This window comes from Pimephales promelas, chromosome 4 (assembly GCF_988280905.1).
Source record: "Pimephales promelas chromosome 4, fPimPro1.hap1.1, whole genome shotgun sequence".
Classification (NCBI taxonomy): domain Eukaryota; kingdom Metazoa; phylum Chordata; class Actinopteri; order Cypriniformes; family Leuciscidae; genus Pimephales; species Pimephales promelas.
The window spans coordinates 13,682,830-13,703,109 of NC_142772.1; the positions used below are offsets into that span (position 1 = coordinate 13,682,830).

The 20,280-nt window shown below is 40.0% G+C and overlaps 1 protein-coding gene across 1 annotated transcript in view; it reads right to left on the reverse strand.

Moving 5' to 3' along the window:
- Positions 1 to 5,416: 5,416 nt before the first annotated feature.
- Positions 5,417 to 20,280, reverse strand: part of taf6 (TAF6 RNA polymerase II, TATA box binding protein (TBP)-associated factor) — a 61,286-nt gene continuing 46,422 nt past the window's right edge. Inside the window, exons 13-15 of the mRNA XM_039662322.2 lie at positions 20,000 to 20,173; positions 19,687 to 19,875; positions 5,417 to 6,318 (exon numbers count right to left, since the gene is read on the reverse strand). Of these exons, the coding sequence (XP_039518256.2) occupies positions 6,028 to 6,318; positions 19,687 to 19,875; positions 20,000 to 20,173 (654 nt within the window). The 3' untranslated portion in view covers positions 5,417 to 6,027. The remainder of the gene's footprint in view (positions 6,319 to 19,686; positions 19,876 to 19,999; positions 20,174 to 20,280) is intronic.

Consider the following 20,280-nt stretch of genomic DNA (forward strand, 5'->3'; position numbering starts at 1 on the left):
GTATTGTGTTCAGAACACTGGGTTCAAATTCATCTTTGCAATCTCGCACAATTCTCCTCAGTGCATAATTCGCACAACTGGGCGAGGACACGGCCCCAAAGAGGTGAACTCTCATCCTGTATTGCATGGAAGCTTGTCTTGTATCGCCATCAGGATACCACAAGAAGCGTAAAAAGTCTGTGTGCTCCGGAGTCACTCTCACCTGATGGAACATGGCTTGGATGTCTGCCATCAGCGCTACACGTTCCTGTCTAAACCTGGTAAGTACGCCAAGTAAAGTGCTTGTGAGGTAAGGGCCCTGCAACAGCTGTGAATTCAATGAAGTTCCTTTAAACACAGCAGCACAGTCAAAGACAACTCTAAGCGTTTTCTTTTTCGGATGGTATACCCCATGATGGGGAATATACCACACCTTGCCGTCATCTCGCTTCAACTGCTGATGTGGTACAAGCTCAGCATAATCCTTTTCAATGACTTCGGAGAGGAAAGCTGTGTACTCTTGATGATAATCCTTGTTCCTCTTGAACTTCTTGTGAAGACTTAAGAGACGCTGCTCTGCGATGCTGTAGTTATTTGGCAAGATGACATCTTCAGTCTTAAAAGGCAAATCAAAGCAGTAGTGTCCTTCATCAAGCTGAATCGAAGACTCCATTATTTGCATGAACCTTTGATCCTCTCTGGAAGGACAAACATCATCTGATCTTTCATTGAAATCCCGATTGTATTGGGCAACCAGTAAGTCTTGTAGCTTGGTGACTGAGATCCTATTGGCAGTGACAGCAGGACAGCCCATCTTGCCTTTACGCGACTCACCACCTCTCAGAGGACCATTCACGACCCACCCCAGTAAAGTCCTGACAGCATATGGCCCTTCACCTTGGCTATTTATTATTTCCCATGGTTCCATGAGCTTCGGCGCATTGGTGCCTATCAGCAATTCCACCTCTGCCTCAAAACTGGGAACTGTAATGCCTTCAAGGTATTTCCATCCCTCTAAGTCCTGTTGAGTGAGAATGTTATTTCTACTCACAGGCATGGTCCTCTGAGTGTAAACTTCGGGTAGATCCAGGAAATTTTCTTCGTTCAAGCCAGAAACCTGGAGACCATTAAGTAAGATTGTGTCTACAGACCTCTCTTGGCCAAGAGTACGAAGAAGAATGCTAGTCTTGACTCCTGAAAGATTCAGCTTTCTCATGAGATGTTGGGTACAGAAAGAAGCGGAACTCCCAGGGTCTAGAAAGGCATAGGTGTTCAAAATTGTGCTCCCAGACTTGGCCTTCACCTGTACAGGCACAATAGAGAGAACACATTCATCACTTCCGGCCCCAGTATGGCCACACGTCTCCAATGACACAGATGCATTATTGACTGACACTTCCTGTGTTTTAGATTCAATGTGTAGGACAGTTGGATGTTTGTGTTTACATATATCACATGTTAAAGGCTTGTCACATTCCCTGCTCATATGACCTCTCCTCAGACAGCTGAAACACACTCTGCCCACTTTCAAAGCCTCCAATTTCTCCCTGTGTGTCATCTCATCAAGCCATGAACACTTCTCCACTGAATGCTGGCTCTTACACACACAACACGACTCTTCTTCATTCTTTTGTGAAGCTGGCCCTCTGCGCTGTTGGTGCCAAGCTGCTGATGTAGTTGATCCTGAGGCGGTATTGATAGCAGCAACGGTAGCCTGGCCTCTTCCGGTATATCTACTCTTGGGTTTAGAGGAAGGGTCTGGTGGCATACCCTGTAGGTCGCCAAAGAGAGGATCGGACAGAATCTTTACCTGACGCTCGATGAAGGCCACAAAGTCTGGAAACATAGCTCTATAACCACGGTGCTCCTGTAGCTCCCAAGCGACAGACCTCCATTTCTCCCTCAGTTTATATGGCAACTTCATCATTATCAGGCGAAGATTGGATGGCACGTTCAACTCCTCCATATGTTGTAAATCTTCCATGACATTGCAACAGTCCCTTAAAAAGATTGAAAAAGACTGCAGAGCATTAATGTCATCAACCCTCATCATAGGCCACGTCATAGCCTTCTCCATATAAGCTACAGCAATTTTTATTTCATTTCCGAAGTATTCTTTCAGTAAATTCTTTGCTCTCTCGTAACCCTCCCCAGGAGCCATATTATAGCAACTTCGAACCAGTTCCCTTGGCTGCCCTCTGGTATGTTGCTCAAGGTAATAAAGACATTCTTGTTTATCTGTAGTTTTCTTTTCAATAGCTTGCTCGAAAGCTCTAATGAAGGCAGCATACTTAAGTGGATCACCATCAAATTCTGGAATAGCTCGTGGTGGAAGAGAGGCTAAGGCTTGGTTCTGAACCAGCTGAGCAATGATGTTAGTTTGCTGTTGCATAAGGTCATGCAAGGGAGGGTTTTGAACATTGTCTAGAGAAGAATGATGATGCGATTGTGATTGGATACGTGTACTCCCTTGTGAGGTCGGAGGCTGAAATCCTGCTGTTAAAGTGTTGGGAAGTCTGGATCCGTTTCTCTGCACTTCTGACTCATGCATGTGGATAAGCCGACTCCCTGGTGAGATAAATGGCTGAAGTCCTGTTGGTGCAACGTTAGTGCTGGTTCCAAAGATGTTCCCCTGGGCTTCAGACCTGTGAGAAGATGGTGCATATGACACTGAAGATAAAGAGTTATCAGACCTTGCTAAAGACTGGGCTTGTAAAATATGAGGCCTTCCCTTAGGCCGTACAGCCAATGGCAGAGAATGGTCCTGCTGGAAAGAGACAGTTTTAGAAAGTTGTAAGACAGGTGCTGTGTTAGAATAACTTGATGTTTGTGATTTCAAATGAGCATGAAGATAGGCATTCATGGCATCCTCTCCATTATCCTCCTCATCCTCATCTACACCACCACGCACTTCTTCAAGCACAGACAATCTAGCCGTAGCAGCAGCCAACTTGGCCTCAACCTCTAGCTGTTCCTTTTTCCTTTTCAGCATTTTTGCCTTTTCCATTTGAAGGACTTCTTCTTCAGCATCAATGTCATGCATTTTTCTCAAAGCAGCTGCAGACTGTAAAAGTGCAGCCCTTTCAGCCTTTGCCTTTAAACGCACAGAAATAATACTGGAAGCCTTTGAATGGATAGAAGAATGATCTTTATGGTTTGAACCTTTACTTGAAACATTGGATATACTATCTTCAGGCTGTATGTCAGAATTTACTATAGACGGCACATTAAGATTCTCATCATCATTTTTTGCAGCAGCATCTGACAACCATTTCTTTACATAATTCTCAAATGTATTAATTTCCTTTGTTTTCTGTGCAAGCCAACGTTGTTGTTTGTCATGTTCAGGATCTGGCATAGGCATTTCCAGCAAAGTAGTTTGAGTTTCTAAAGCCTCATTGCACAACTTGGTATATTTATTGAGACATTTCTGCACATCAAACATAGTTTGAGACGTTCTTTTCCCAGAAAGAGCCTCATTAATCCTCTGCTTAATTTTACTGGCTTGCATAAGTTGAGATTTACGATTTTTTTGCAGATTTTCATACAGCATTGTAAGTCCCTTAGCTGTTAACTTTCTTATGCGTTTCCCCGAGTCATCAACAGCAACACTAGACTTATCAGAAATATCATTTTCGTCCATAGCCACAGAAGCAATTTTGGCTCTACTGAGCAAGGTTTCTTCCTCTCTAATCATCTTTATGCATTAAGCGCGTCAAGTTCAAAGCGCTCAATGAAAACAGCACAATTAACTTTCCTTATGCAGAGGAAACCAACAGCACGAACAACACAGCACTATGAGTTTTACGAAGCAACAACACTAAAACAGTCTTTCACTTCAATTTCAAAAGTCCACCTTTTTTTTGCAATTCCATCAGCAGGAATAAATGAAAGTGTACCCCACCAGCTTTCCGTAATTGCAATCTGTGAGAGAACTTACAGGTGTTTCATTTATGACTTCCAAGCTCCATGACACGAGTAATGGCTCTTTCAGACTGCACGATTTTCAAAGTAGTCAGGTCGCTGCTCTTTTCACACTGCATGACTATCTTGGCCAGCATTCAGTCGCTGCTGTGTTCACACTGGACGATGGATCGGCGACAGAAGGTTTCACACTGCATGACTTTAGAAAAATCGCCGACAGACTCTGTCTAGCACGCTGCACGCAAACTACATTTCACAACAAACACGCGTGAGATATGAAAAGGAAACAACGCGCGACACCACACGTGCAAGACCGGAGTTCTCACGTGAGACTTTTTTTTTCGACCCGGTTGTGGTACAGCTGGTGAAACAGACACGAGTGCTCCTGCCAAATTTCTACTAATTTTTCTTCCATTTATTGTGTCCAAATAGACCGAGAAGAAGCTTTTTTTGTTGAAACAATGCCATATCATGTTGATATGTGATCTATAACTCCTCCCCAAACTCCCTGCTGCTCTGTATCTTGCTCTCTCACTGGCTGCCGGTGATCGCCGATGTAGTTTTCAGTCAAAACACTTTTCACACAGCAGGATTTTGAATCGCCGACAGGTCCAGATATTTAGCATGCCAAATATCTCACGGGCGTCGGCGACTCGTCTGTGATTCTCTCAGTTCGCGTCTTTGTTCATTCACACTGCGTGATTGTCACTCGCGTGAACGAGCGCCGATTTGCCTGTGATTTCGGGCATTTGTCGGCGATTTCTCAAAACCTGTCGGCGAGCCAAAATCGTGGCTAAAATCATGCAGTCTGAACTCGGCATAAGCAATCCAATGACAATGAGATGGGCAATCCTTTCATATCCAAACGATCAGGACACTCCAGTTCAGTTCAGAAGCGTATCCAAAGCAGGAAGGAATCGGTTCTTACTGTGTTGAGGCTATCCTATAAGCCTGGTATAGATGGCATGGTGTTCTCAACGCGTAGCTGAAAAATCCAAAGGTCCAAAAACATTTGCTCTCTTTGGGTGGTGTTCCTGTTTATTATTGAGATACAAAAGAGGGAATAATTTACATTAAAAATGGTACTTCACCCAGTGCTAAATATTAAAGTGCTGTCGTGCTGTTGGTAAAGTGGGTGCTCACGGCTACGGTAAGAACCGTGTGTTCCTCACCATCCACACCATACCTAACTGATTACCACACCTGGCTGTAAATATACTTAATTCCCAGTGATGTCACACCCAGTGCAACACTCCCACCAAGTGGCTAGAGTAAGTAATAGCAATATTAACCTATCCACAAAAGGTGAAGGTATAAATGGCTCCTACAACTATAGTGTCACTAAAAGTAAAACCAGTGGAAATGTTTACATTCACAACAAAATTAAATCAATAGAGCATGCTTTGGTGCAAAGGATTCCAATCACCGACTTAAATAAATAATTGAATTAAATAAAGCAAAAAAGGATATTCCCCTAGTACCCTCTGTCTTGTAAGGAAAAGAAAATGACAACCACATTTAAAATCCATCTTTATTATAGACAATAAAAAATGATCATGAAATAGTAAATCAATTAAATTGTTCATTAGTCCTATAAATGCCCAGTTTTCGGTCAAGCTCACATGCTCAAATATACACACATATAACAGACAGTGATGGACCCACCATCTCTTTTTTTTTTTTTGCTTGTTTGTTGGCTTTCTACACAAAAAATGCACATCTATTATTCCTTCTCCCATTATAAATACAACCATATCCTTATGTTTATTAATGAAACATTGTTAAAGCTGTGAATTCAAACAAAGAACCTTTTTATCTCAAATCACAATCAAGTTCCGACCTGTATTTTTCTGCCACCGTTTCTGCCAGTGTTTGTTATTTGTTGTTATTTGTTATTTCAGACATGTATTTGAGTGTATACATAATTCAGTGTTAATTTTTGACGTATATATTTAGTATGTACACAGTGTGTGAATGAGTCTTAAGGTCCAAGGGTGCATAGCTATTTGCTCGCTTTCTTAATTCTAAGCACATGTCAGTTTGTCCGAAAGTGCTTAGTAAGCACTATGCCGAGTCTCAAGCTATTGTTCTTCTGTATCTTGGTGGAATAAGCGAGTGTGAGTTTCAATGTGGCGATTGTGTGCTTGCGGCCGGTGATTCTGAACGTTCTAGCTTGACAGTAGACTCCATGCTAATGGGTGAGGTAGAGGAGGGAAGGACACCTGTGCCCTTGTTCTCCAGTGAGGAAGAGGATGAAGGCAAAGACACCACAATGTATTTCTGGAGAGGGCGTGAGCCGCCCACAGCACCTGTGTTTCCAGACTCAAGTTTGACGAGTGGCTGTAAAGATGTGGGGGTGCTGGGGACTGTACTTGTGACAGGAGATCCAGACTGGGAGGAGCTGAGAGTGATTACCTGGAGGAAGAGTTTACATCTACAATTACAACAGATAACAGATACACTGAACAAAATTATAAACGCAACACTTTTGTTTTTGCCCCCATTTTTCATGAGCTGAACTCAAAGATCTACGACCTTTTCTATGTACACAAAAGGCCTATTTCTCTCAAATATTGTTCACAAATCTGCCTAAATCTGTGTTAGTGAGCACTTCTCCTTTGCCGAGATAATCCATGAACCTCACATGTGTGGCATATCAAGATTCTGATTACACAGCATGATTATTGCACAGGTGTGCCTTAGGCTGGCCACAATAAAAGGCCACTCTAAAATGTAAAGAAAGTTACTGTTTTCACTGTTTACCCTATTAAATTCAGTCACAGAGCAAGCTCTTTTGCTATTCACTCTGTACATGCTACCCTTAGGAGATATCATTAGGAAACATGGAATTAGCTTTCACTGTTATGCTGATGATACTCAGCTGTATATTTCTTCAAAACCTAACGAAACTTACCAATTCACAAAATTAACGGAATGCATAGCTGATATAAAAAATTGGATGACTTGTAATTACAACTAAACAAACAAATGACTAGTAATGACAACTAAATTCTGAGAAAAAAAAACAAACAAACAAAAAAAACAGATTCTAATTATTGGACAAAAAAACTTCCACACGTAACAGCCTAGAATAGACCCCTTTTGTGCCAACGTCACAGTTACGTCACGGCGCTACCTGGAGGCAAAACAAAGTGAAAACTGGAGGCGGCCAATGCAAAACAGCACAGATTCAGCTACATAATAAGGAGCTTAAATAATTGTTACTATTATTAAATGTCATCTTGTTGTGTTGTTTGGTGCAAGAATTGATGAAAAATGAATATGCTGTATCTGGAACTTTTATTTCTAGAAAATATTCACATCATTAAAATCGCACTGTAATGTCACTATTTACATTGTCGTGGTCTCGGCGCTGGCTCTGCAGAACTGCGGATCGTACACTCAAGTCTTGTACAGGACCATATAGGCATCTAAAGATTTATATGCCCTCAGTTTCTCTTTACGATCGGTTTCTCTATAAGGTAGGTGTAGAAGTCAGGCCACTCAACCGAGGTAACGTACGTTAATCCTGTCACATCGTCCATGCATTGAGTGAGCGTGTAGGCGGCTACGGGTCGGCCAATCTGGTTCCGTCCGTTAAAAATAACTTTTGGAACAATCGGTCCTGGACACTGAGTGACCTTACACATTAAGATAATATCGGATTTTCTCCAGTCATTGTTAAAAAACAAGCTAACAATCCTAGCTAACTAGCGTTAGTGAAGCGGCCAGATGGACCTTTCTGCCTCCACCTAAGCTCCGCCCACGAAAAAACGTCACCATGTTTACAAACTGTAAAAGGGTCTATACTGTCTAACACTTGATGGCTGCTCTGTTAAGTCTTCGTCGTCGGTTAGGAACCTGGGTGTGCTCTCTGATACCAATCTGTCATTTGCAAGTCACGTGTCTAGTATCTGTAAAACTGCATTTTTCCATCTTAAAAAATATATCTAAATTACGCCATATGCTCTCATTGACAGATGCAGAACAATTAGTTCATGCATTCATGACATCAAGGCTAGATTATTGTAATGCTCTACTGGTGGGTGGTTGCCCTGCATGCTTAATAAATAAACTTCAGCTAGTTCAAAATGCAGCAGCTCGAGTTCTTACCAGAACCAGGAAGTATGACCATATTAGCCCGGTTCTGTCAACCCTGCATTGGCTGCCTATTAAACATTGTATAAATTTTAATATTGCTGATTACTTACAAAGCACTAAATGGTTTAGCTCCCCAGTACTTGAGCGAGCTCTTAACGCATTATAGTCCTTCATGTCTATTGCGATCTCGGAATTCCGGCCAGTTGATAATACCTAGAATATCAAAATCGACTGCTGATGGTATATCCTTTTCCTATTTAGCACCAAAACTCTGGAACAATCTTCCAAACATTGTCCGGGAAGCAGACACACTCTGTCAGTTCAAAGCTAGACTAAAAACACATCTTCTTTGGCCTAGAATGACGGTAGATTTTTGTCATAGTTTTTGTCATTCAAAACTGTTTTATTTAGTTATCGTCTTGTTTTGTGAAAAATGTGAAAAATGCCGTTATTATGCCAAATAATTTATCATTATTTTCGTCAACGGAATTAACACTGGTCTGGACTTGATCCGTTATGAAGCAAGTATGCCCGAACCAAAGCTGTTTGACGAATCAAATTGTCAGTTCAGGTTTTATACGATGATGGACAGATGATCAACCGTAACGTAATCATCCACATCACCAAATAGCATTTAGGATGAATTAGTTTACAACAAAGAATGGCTGTGGCTGGAGAATTTAGATGTTTAGATTCAGCCATCGCGTCTGTTATAGAAGATGTAGAGAGGGCATTCATTTTAAAAGAGGAACAGGGAACCGTGATCAAGGCATTTGTCGATTCAATTGAGTCCAGAGGGATTTTCTTTCCTGGTGTAGTGAACTTATTTCTTCTCAAGTGTAGAAGATTCAGAAGCGAAGACCAGGAGACTCGGGCTGTATCTTAAGCAGGATTTTTTATTGAGAACACGAGCTGTTGGTAGCTGTTGTCAACGAAATCTCGTCTCAAGTCTGACTAAAATCAGTATAGACTTGAATTCATATACCTTTTTAAGGGGGAGGAGTAGGGCTGGGCGATAACACGATAACAATATGTATCGCGATAGACACGTGATCGATATCAATAAAAAATGTGTTCAATAAAATGTTCAATATTTGTTTTCTTCGTCGGAAGAAACCACAGGTTGCGAAGCAAGTTTGGTTGCAATAACAAAGACACTCGCTCTCTGGTAATCTAGCAATGTTGGGAGTGACCCGCTAACAGGCAATCATGTAACGGTGTCTGTTTGGTTGCGTCATATCGTTGTCTCGTGCTGCTGGATTCCTCTTCAGTAACCTGCGATTGATAAGCAGAAAATGAGTTCCCTTCATCTGCATGCCAGGCAGGCTAGAATTGCGAAACATTATTGGATAATTCGCTCTATTCACATTTGATGTGAACACAGCATAATAAACAGGCTGCGATGTCAAGATTGCAATGCTGGAGTGTGTGTGTGTGTGTGTGTGTGCGCGCGCGCGTGCGCACATGAGAGAGTAGGCACGGGCGGTGATCGAAATGTGTGTGTGTGCGTGTGAGAGAGAGAGAGACATAAAAACAGACTCCGTCATTTTGTTAATACAGGACATCATTCAGTCTGCAAAGTGTTTACTTATATTTGTGTAGGCCTATACTCGCAATAAAACACAACATTGTGCTTTTGTCACACTGTATTTCTTGTCAAACTGTAACCTACAACTCTCTCTCACACACACACCGTTTTAAAAGCAAAGCATATTTATCCAACCCCTTTTTAAAACAGTCTATGTTCCATCTTTTGGACATTCATCATATCGCATTAGTTTTCATTTCTTGTCCTCAAAACAGAGCACTAATCTGTTTATTTTTCAGTTACACATTGATTAAAAAAGAAAATAAAATGTATTGGTAGTATTATTTTATACGGAAATCAATTATTTATAATTCTGATGAGAATAAAGTTAGGGTTAATTAAAATTAAGGAAAACAAATATATTGATCTGAAATATAGCAAATTAATGTTAAATTCATTCAGGTACAATTACCAAACATATCTCAAGGTCTTTTTTTTATCTTTTTACTAATTTAATAAACTAATTATATAAAACTACTATCAGTGCACTATAAACAAACTGGTTCTATGCCTTTATTAATAAAACTTATTTAAAAAATACAAGGCTTAAGACATTTATAAAAATCCCTTCTTTATTTCTGTTTTGCTTTTTTACTCCATTGTATCAAAATCGTACCGAACCGTGATGTCTGAACTGAACTGTGACTTCTGTGTACTGTTCCACAGAAGGTTTGTTGCAGGTCTGATTGTGAATTTAGACTTATGTTTACATTTTAATTATTTGAGTTTTCCATGGTTGTGTTGACATTTCTGTTTTGGGATTATAATCAGAGGAAGGTTAAGTTTAAAACAAAAATGTTTAAATGTAATATATTTTTCTCCTGGTCCTTATTTTAAATAGATCATAAAAAAAAAAAAAATCAATAGTTATCGATATCGACCGTTTCGAAACACTAGTATCGTGATACAGTTTTCAGCCATATCGCCCAGCTCTAGGGAGGAGTTACATCGAGGGGGGATACATTCTGAAACAAAGCATGCAAATGAAGTAGGAACACAACCTACTTGGACTACCAGTAACTATTCAAATGTTGATACTGGCCAGGAACTCTAGTTCCAAGAGCCATCCCAGAGCCATTAAAGACTATGGGCCCTATTTTAATGATCTGAAACACAAGTGTCAAAGCGCATGGCGCAAGTAACTTTGTGGGCGGGTCCCGGTGCTGTTGCTATTTTCCCGGCGGGATATATGCCTCTTGCGCCTGGCGCAAATCTAAAAGGGGTTGGTCTGAAGTAGCTTCATTATTCATAGGTGTGATTTGGGCGCAACGTGAAATAAACCAATCCGAGCGCCATCCAACATACCCTTTAAGAACAGGTGCGCATGTTGCATGACAGGTTATTATTATAACGGCGGGTTTACCAGGCGCACCCAGGAGCGTTCACAGCCGATGAGACAGACGTTATTGTCAGGAAAAGACAGAGAGGTGACGTTGTATGGGGATGGGAGAAACTCTCGCACATCAGCGTCGGTTAAACATTATAGCCTATACGTATGTTGCACTATTGGGCAAATAGGTCTGATCCAGTACTACAATTAGCCTTAAAAAATGGGTAAGTCGGTTTTTTCATCTTTATGTAAACCACAATGATTTGTGAATATTTTTCCTTGTTATAATGTATGATTTGCAAAAATAAAAACTACTGCATCTGTGTTGATGAGAGAATCAGTGTATGCGCGTTGTGTACCCGCTACATTGGGCAAGCATGCGCGCTTAAAATAGCATTATGAACAACGCGCAACGCGCCACTGACTTTAGACCAGGTTTTTTCTGGTCAGTGGGGCAATTGTTTTCTGGAAGTGTAAAATAGCACCAGGGAATGTTTTCGCCAAAACACGCCTCCTTTTTGCGCCGATCCGCCCAGGGAGCGCAAGTTCATTCCCTAGTTTACCGACGTGCGTCTGTGGAGGGGAAAATCCCGCTTTGCGCGCGTGCAAAATAGGAATGATACATGCGTATGTGTATAAAGTCATTTGCGCCGGGTGCAAAATAGGGCCCAAAAGGTTAAAGTCTCCCCTACAGCTAATCTAATCAGAAGAGAATCTCAGTGATCTGATTAATTTAAAATACAATAGAGAAAACAGGTTGGGCAGGAAAAAACAATTAAGAGTTTTAGTAATCTGACCAATACAGAAAAACAGGATGGGCCGGATATAATCACCATTCTAATCTTAAAAGCTAAAATTCAATGTGCAGACCATTTCTCAGTTTATGCTATTGTATTGGAACCTAAATTATACATTTAATAAATTTGTATTCCTTCACTGGTTCGGTTGAAAAACGCCCTATAATCACAGCACAATGAAGCAGTATCAGACTAGGGCTGGGTGGTAAATCGAGTTTGTACGATATATCAATATATATTTTTTGAAACGATATGGAATGAGGCAATACCGTTTATATTGATACAGTAGTTTGATATGAGCACATCTAAAAAATAGCGACGGTCATGTGTGAGCTGCTGCAGTGAAAGTAGCTACATAGTACAATTTGTCCTAAAAATGACAAGCTTATATTAAGGGCTTCAAAATAACTGGTAAGATATAGTCAACAAGTTTAAAGTCCCACTCCGATCATATTTTAAAGCTATTTTTAAGCATTCCCAGTGGTCTTTAAATTATGATTATGCCATTTTTAGCTAAAATCACAAAACCTGTGCCGTTTTCTGGGACTTCACTTCAGCAGAGCAGCAGTAGCTCATTAGCGATTAACCTCTGTGTTGTGGGCGGAGCCGATGGCACGGAGAGGACCCTCCCCATTGCTGAGAGCTCTGTCTCTCCCGCTAGCATACACTTACAAATTATAAGAAACTCAAATGTTGTATTAAAGCTGGGGTAGGTAACTTTTATAAAAAATTTTTTTTTACATATTTGTTAAAACTGTCATTATGTCCTGACAGTAGAATATGAGACAGATAATCTGTGAAAAAAATCAAGTTTCTCTGGCTCCTCCCAGTGGTCCTATTGCCATTTGCAGAAACACAACACTCCCGTCAGAGACAACCCAATCAGAGCCAGGAGGAATGTCTTAGCAGTATCAATCACGCTCGTGTGCGTGCTGATCACACCCCTCTCTGGCACAGCGCGAGCGCGTATCGTCGTTCAAACTCAAGATTGCCGGCGAGCTGCAGTTGTGCTTATGACGGAGAAGTACCCTAAACTGCCAATTCTCGAGGGACACCTGCTCATAAAACAGAGAGGTAAAGGGGAAAAGACCGATGACGATAAACAATCTTGTCTAATTTGTCAGCCCATTGTAGCCGCAAACATGTTGATAAAATGTCTGCTGCTAAGCAACAATTGAAACCTGCTAATTCACTGGCTTGACATGTTGCTGAAATAATGTACTAGCACACCTTATCTAGCATTATATATCGCTAGAATAATTACTTACATACTGTAACCTTAGTTACCGTTATATTAACGTTATCTTACTAGCTATTTATAACTTATAGAAAGAGTGCAACATAAAGTTACATGTATTGCAAAAAACATAAGGATTTGAGGACCAAGTTTGTAGTCAAAGTATGGGCAGGCCATAGTCAATGTAAAGCATATTGTTGACGTTTAGTCCCTATCAGTGAATGTGCCATAACTGTTTATCCACCGTCATCGGTGGCCCTGTTTACTAGCCTGCGCATTCACGAACGGCTCTGCTGTGGGGGACGAGCTGTGGAGGGAGGGCTGTAACGCAGCAGAGCAGAGAGCAAGGGGGTGGGACCTGTAGTTGTGCTTGTTCAAATTTTCAGACTAAGTCAACGTTTTCTCAAAACTCCCTACTGCAGCTTTAATTTATTAGTTGTTGGGTCTTAAGTTCAGGCTATTGCTGTCTGATTCTGTTAGTTCACCTCACCTCCTGATCCGAGACATTCTTTCCTTTGCAACTTCAAATTTATCAGGTTTGTTCTCCTCCTCTCGTGTCTCGATACGTTAGCAGTCGACTCGTCTGTGTCTGACTCTGATCTGTGTGCTGCGCCATGCCGTGTATGATACAGCAGGACCGGAAAGAGTAATAATTAGTTCATATTTCGAGTCTCGAGTTCGGGTTCGGCCGGGTCCGAGTCTTTCGTTCTTCCTCTCAGTCCCATAGAGACTATGCTGTCAGTACCGGAAAGAGAAATGATTAGTTCACTCTCCAGTCTTTGGGTTTGAGTCGTTCTTTTGTCACTTGACCGCTGGTATCTCGCATGAAATACAACATTAGATTCGTATTATTGACTGCGTCTGAATGTATATTGTTTTATATTTATAGGCATTAAATAACAAAATATGTGCAATAAACATTATCTGAAAAATAAAAGTTCCATATTGTCCCCGTTCGTCTCTTTTCTATATTGTGCATCTGTGGTGTGTTTAATTATATATTATACATGAATTAACTACTATTATATTATACATTATCTATGTGCTTGTTTGTAAAAAGTTTAGGGAGTATGAGTATGGAGGGGAGTATGAGCTTGTGGCCCCGCCCAGTGGAGTTACTACGTCACAACTCCAGTCTATTTTAGCTGGCATTTTAGCGTCTGCTACTGATTCACAGCCATTTTAATGTAGAAATACTCAGAAATAACACTTTGAGCTTATTTTTCTCAAGATATGTCCTCTAACATCAGAAAAATTACACAAGAACACCTAGAAAAACATTATTTTCATCGGAGTGGGTCTTTAAAGCAGCTTGTCCTGTCAGATGCTGACAGATACTGTTGCTGAATGTCACGGATAAATACTTGCGCTGTTTAATGTGTTTGAGATGTGGTGCTTTCCTCAGTGCTCAACTTACATTTCACAGGTATATTCTCCATCTTTAAATGTTAGAAAGTAAAACAAATATGTCCATTTCACTGTCAAACAGACGGAGCACAATAGAATAGTACTACGTACTATAATACGCAATAATTCTGACTAAAATAAACATATTGCTAAAATATTTGTTGTTGAAGACAATAAATGTGCCATATGTGGAATTTTAAACCTACAAGTATATTTTTATGAAAGTGACCATTATAATGGGGTAATCAAATGCAGGCTAATATAATTAGTTTGTGGATTTGTTTTTGTTTTTATTTTCATTTTTAGTTTAGCCTTTAGTCAATTTAAAAACAAAATCTTTTTGCACATAATATATTGCATAGCCTATATTACATTAACACTTAACACTATTTTTTAATTTTTATTTTTTAACACCATATCCTTCAATATCAACATTGTTTGTAGGATATCATTGGGCATATACAGTATATATATATATATATATATATATATATATATATATATATAGATCGATCGATGACTATATATATATTTATATATATATATATATATATATATATAATTTATATAATTTCATCGATGACTATATATATATATATATATATATATATATATATAATTTTTTTAAATATAAAGATTTTCTTTATATAAATAGAAAAACTTAGAAAGTACCGATATATATATTGTACATCGCCATTTAAGCAAAAAATACCGAGATATGATTTTTTGGCCATATCACCCAGCCCTATTTCAGACTCACATTCTGACTAGACGCCAACATCAGGCTAGTGAAACCCCAGTGCCCTGGTCAAATTCAACTGCATGGCAGTTGATCAGTGTTCGGATGTACAAATGAACACAAAGTATTTTTTAGTTCCTTCATCCGAGCCTCTGAAGAAACAATGGATTAATTTTATTTTCTCTAGAAATGCCCCGACACAACTTCCCAAAGTTTTGTATGGTCCAAACATTTCATCGATGACTGTTTCCTCACTTGGGCCAATACAGAGCTGGTCTCGATGAACGTCTGAAAATAAACAGATCAAGCTACCAAGAGACAATTTCTGATGTGTAGCCTCATTTAAGAGCCTCATTTAAGCCTTATATTAAGTAATATAGTCATTTAACTTTTGTAAGACACTTATTGTCAGAATTGCTGATATGGGCGGGAAACATCATGAATAAATGCCTGTTTCACACAAACTCTGTTTGCAGTGCGTATGTGGTTGCGTGTTGCTGTGCATATACGGTACAGGAGCAGCACGTGCTATAGTGCATGAGATGCCGCATGAGATGAGTAAGATAGGATCAAAATTCAAAAGCTGCCCAATATCGGAAAATATTTGGAGTGCGTCAGACATGACTTTGACCACTTATTAAGTTTTGTTTTGTAGAAAGCTTGTAAATTTCGTTTCATATAAATTATATCTTCATTTTAATAAATGTTTCATCGACAAATTGACTGGATTAATACATTAGAAGTAAATATCAGACAATATAATCAGGACACAGAGGCGCGCAGGTGAACCGGAGCGCGTCTCATATATGAACCGAAACACCGCAACGCTTGCCTCACACAGGCCTGAGAACTAGGCTACAGAAAGCTTTAAATGTCTACTTTTAAACAAAACAATTAAAAACTAAAATAAATTGGCAACTCTCTGCGTATGTAGGCTAATTCGAAGTATGCGTTTCTCTCTATAGGCCTATATGCGCGTTCACTGCGAAGATGGTGAGTAAGCATCATCAACTTTATCTTTGCTGCTGACACTGACAGAAAACACTAGTTTATTAATAAACAACTCAAATGTTTCATGCATAATCATTTCTTTTGCCGGTTCTTTGTGGCAAGCTTTATGCATACGTTGAGATGCGGAATAGGCAATTAAAAACGCTCATATGGTTTCTCTCCCATTTAATTAAACCAATATATGTGATTACTGATAATACAAATGGCTTAAACGATCTACTACTAGTTGACTAGAAAACTAGGACTCATTTTGAGGAATGAATGAACATAATAAACCTCTGTTCAGAGTGCCGCAGTGCTGGATTGTGTAGAGCGCTCATTGAATTTGAGGATTTATAGCGTTTAGGCTAAAAACAGGGCTGGCGCTTATCGCGGTTTGGAAAGAAACTGTATCTTGCACTACATTTTAAACAAGGAAATATAGCGATTTGGCATGAAACGTTGATGGAGCAGTGAAAGGGTTCTGTCCACAGCAGAATGACACGACAAACTCATTTTTTTTAAAAATGGCGTTTATCGCGTTTTGGAAAAGAGCTCTTCATATATATATTAAGTTGCTCAAGCAAGTGGTCAAATATTTAACCATGTAGCCTACTTATATTAAAATAGCAAACATTTTGAAATTGACAAAAACAGCCGACTCTAATGACTTTTCTTTTGCATTTTTAATACAATAAATCTTGCATGTCACAAAGAACTTGTTTTTCCACCTCCACGAATGAGACGAGTGTCGTTCATTATTATGTCCTTGTTGACAGGGCCGGCCCTGACCAATTTGCTGCCCTAGGCAAGATATATATATATATATATATACACTCACCGGCCACTTTATTAGGTACACCTGTCCAACTGCTCGTTAACACTTAATTTCTAAGCAGCCAATCACATAGCGGCAACTTTTTAGGCATGTAGACATGGTCAAGACAATCTCCTGCAGTTCAAACCGAGCATCAGTATGGGGAAGAAAGGTGATTTGAGTGAAAAAAAAAAAAAATAAATAAAAAATAAATCTTGTGGAATAACACTAATACCGGGAGAGCCGCGATCGGATTGGGTTAAGTTAAGGGGTAACGTTAGTAGGACTACATTATGACCAAAGAACCATCAATATTTCCAAGCAATAGGGGTTTCATCAACTAGTCGACTAGTCGACTGTCACAACCACTAGTTGGCGCTGTTGGCCTTAGTCGACTAGTCGGAAACAAAATGATGACATATATATAGATATATTTTTTTTGTTAACTATCCCTTTAAATACAAGCGGCAGTATACTATAAGCACTATAAGGCGCACCTTCAATTACCTATTTTAGAACATTTTTCAAACGTTTGACTGGGTTTGCATTATGCATCCACTAGATGTGCTAAAGGGAATGCAGCGAGTGCGCGGCGTCGGAGGTGAGGCGTTTATTTAAGCGTGAGCGCGCGGGGCGGGCACGTAACTTACATTCGCAGCCTGCTGACAGCAGTGTCTGTTCGTGTGTGTGTTAGAGAGAGCGCTCGTGAGCGGGAGATATTTTATACGAGGTTGAACTGGCCGTGTGACAAAGCGGGCATAAGATGGACACGAGCGCGAGCAATTGATCCATATATAATGTGCTCCGGATTATAAAGTTTGAGAAAAGGCCGGATTGAGAAAATTAAAGGCTTTTAAGTGCGCTTTATAGTGCGGAAAATACGAGTACTACTCTCGCTTTTAGACCAGCACGCGACGTGTTTAATATAGACGCATATTAGCACCAGATTTTCTCTCAAATGTTTGCTTTCACTTTCTATATGGGGAGGCTGCACTTTAGACATAACCAATTCTGTTTATGTAAAAATTGTGTGTATTTAACAGTATTAGCATAATAAGACTTGAAAGATAACTTAGTCCAGTATTCAGGCGCTGTTTGACAGGCTTCTAATGCCTGTGAGCGTCGGGGATATGCCGCGCGCTCAGGAAAGCGCACGTTAGAACAGCGCGTGAATTAAATGTTTAACCGGCAAGGCTTATGCAAACAATGAACTTTTGTGAATTGCAGTGTCCCGTACCTATTCCTTAACGTGTGATGTGTAGGTTACGTCGCGTTGTACAGTTGAGAGACGCCAGAACTGATAGAATGCACTGTAACACGATACTACTACTACCACCACATTTCTTCAAAAGCAGATCGTGGAGACATTTACTATTCGTGTTGTCGCACACCCCTAGAATAAATTATTTAACGACTAGTCGACTAGTCGTCGACTGTTATGCAAAACTAGTCGACTAGCAAAAATCAGTAGTTGTGAAACCCCTACCAAGCAATAGGTGTTTTTGTTAAGCATGTCGACATTTACCAGTAGTTGTGAATGGGTCTCGCACATAGACGCTAGATCACGCCAATCATTTCTCCCCTTGGCTTTTAGATTTTCTGGAAGGAAAACAATTCCTCTCCCCCGTCCAAACTTTTAGTATACCGGTATCAGATTTGCACAATCCATACGCACAATGCTTTAGCATGTTTCCCTCGTTCGAAAGCTTGACAGACCTCCCGCGCATAGTTACGGTTGCTAAGACATGATTGGCCAGTGACGGTTTTTGGGCGTGGCTTAGCGAAGGGTCAATTAGATAAACGGTTCATTAATTACATCACTTTACCTCCATCTTTATCCCCTTGTATCTTCTTCTTTTTGGCACTGTATCTATTGCAGCAGACTATAATGTTAATTTAAATGTGTCATGAAAATTCGGCCATCCGTCACAATGAGGAAACTTTCACCATGTCTAGATGGCTGCCAGGCCCGTTTCTAAGGGAGTGCTTGAGTGTAAGCGCCCTCAAACGAAAGCAATGCTGTCTACATTGGATGCGGCGAGGGGCGACACTAAACAACAAATTACCAACAGTAAACTGATCGCTCACGCTCTGTTTCTGGCGCACTTCAAGCACTCGCTGAATCTTAGAACAGCTCGTTCTGAGACAGTGCATATGATTTATTGAGATTGTAAAAAAAAAAACACTCGGTGGATTTTTATCATTCTAGGGTGGTTTTGCTCATACACTGCCAACACACATTTATGTTCAAACACCATGTAAAAGTGAATTTTCCATAATAGGTGCCCTTTAAGGGGATACACACTAAAACAGCACGTTTTTCTCAGCCCCAAAAAAGTGAGAATTTAAACATGCTGTAAAAATTATCTGTTGGGTATTTTCTTCTATGACACTGTTTTCTTCTAGATCTGCTGTAAAGCCGAAACAAACTTTATTGAAGATTTTTTTCTGTTATCACTGTAAAGCTGCTTTGAAATAATCTGTATTGTAAAAAGCACTATATATATATAAAAAGGTGACTTGATTGTTCTTATAAAGAGTTGGATCCCACTCCACAAGAGTACTGTGTCTGATGAAGACCTGACATATTCGAAACGTTGCACTATTTGGTAAATAATTTTCTGGGGGCCGCATTTCAGTGTGCGGACATTATTTATTCTTTGTTAGTTTATTGTTATCTTCTTGTCCTGCACAAGAGCCCAATTTGGGTTTTGCATATGCACACTTTTTTTGTTCTTGCTAAACTACCATGACACAAATTCCTTTTAAACTCGTACCTGCTGTGTGGATGCAGCCCCTGCACTTGTTGCCATAACAATATACTTGGTTGCTGGAGGTGATGGCTGAGTGGGCGTTCCAGGGCGAGCGGACATGAGGGTGAGCGAACTGGGTACTTTAATGATGCTGGGTGTGCGTGAACCTGACGTTGACAATCCACTCTGAGACATTGACAGAGTTGGCCGTGGCTGCAGAGGGACAAAGTGAGCATTCAGGTTTGATTTGAATAAGTTTAACAAGGTATTTTTATAAGAGAACTACTGGTTATGATTTAAACCAGCTCAACAAAAGTTTTATTTCAGATTTACTCACCTGTGTGATAGTAAGTGTGGTTCTGTTAACAGTTTGGGCCTGGAAGGAAGCCTGTGCACGGGCCTTGATCACATGTGAACAGAGCATGGTGCCCAGATAGCCAAAATCTGCCTTGTATTGATCCACCAAATCTGGTAGTGGCCTAGTTTTAGCAACCACACTTGCACAATGTTTCTAAACAGAACGAGAGAAAGTAGTACTTTTTTTAACCAGATAAGAACAAAAAGAAGAAAATCCAATTCAATATGACACAACGTCAATAAAAATAAGTATGAATGTGT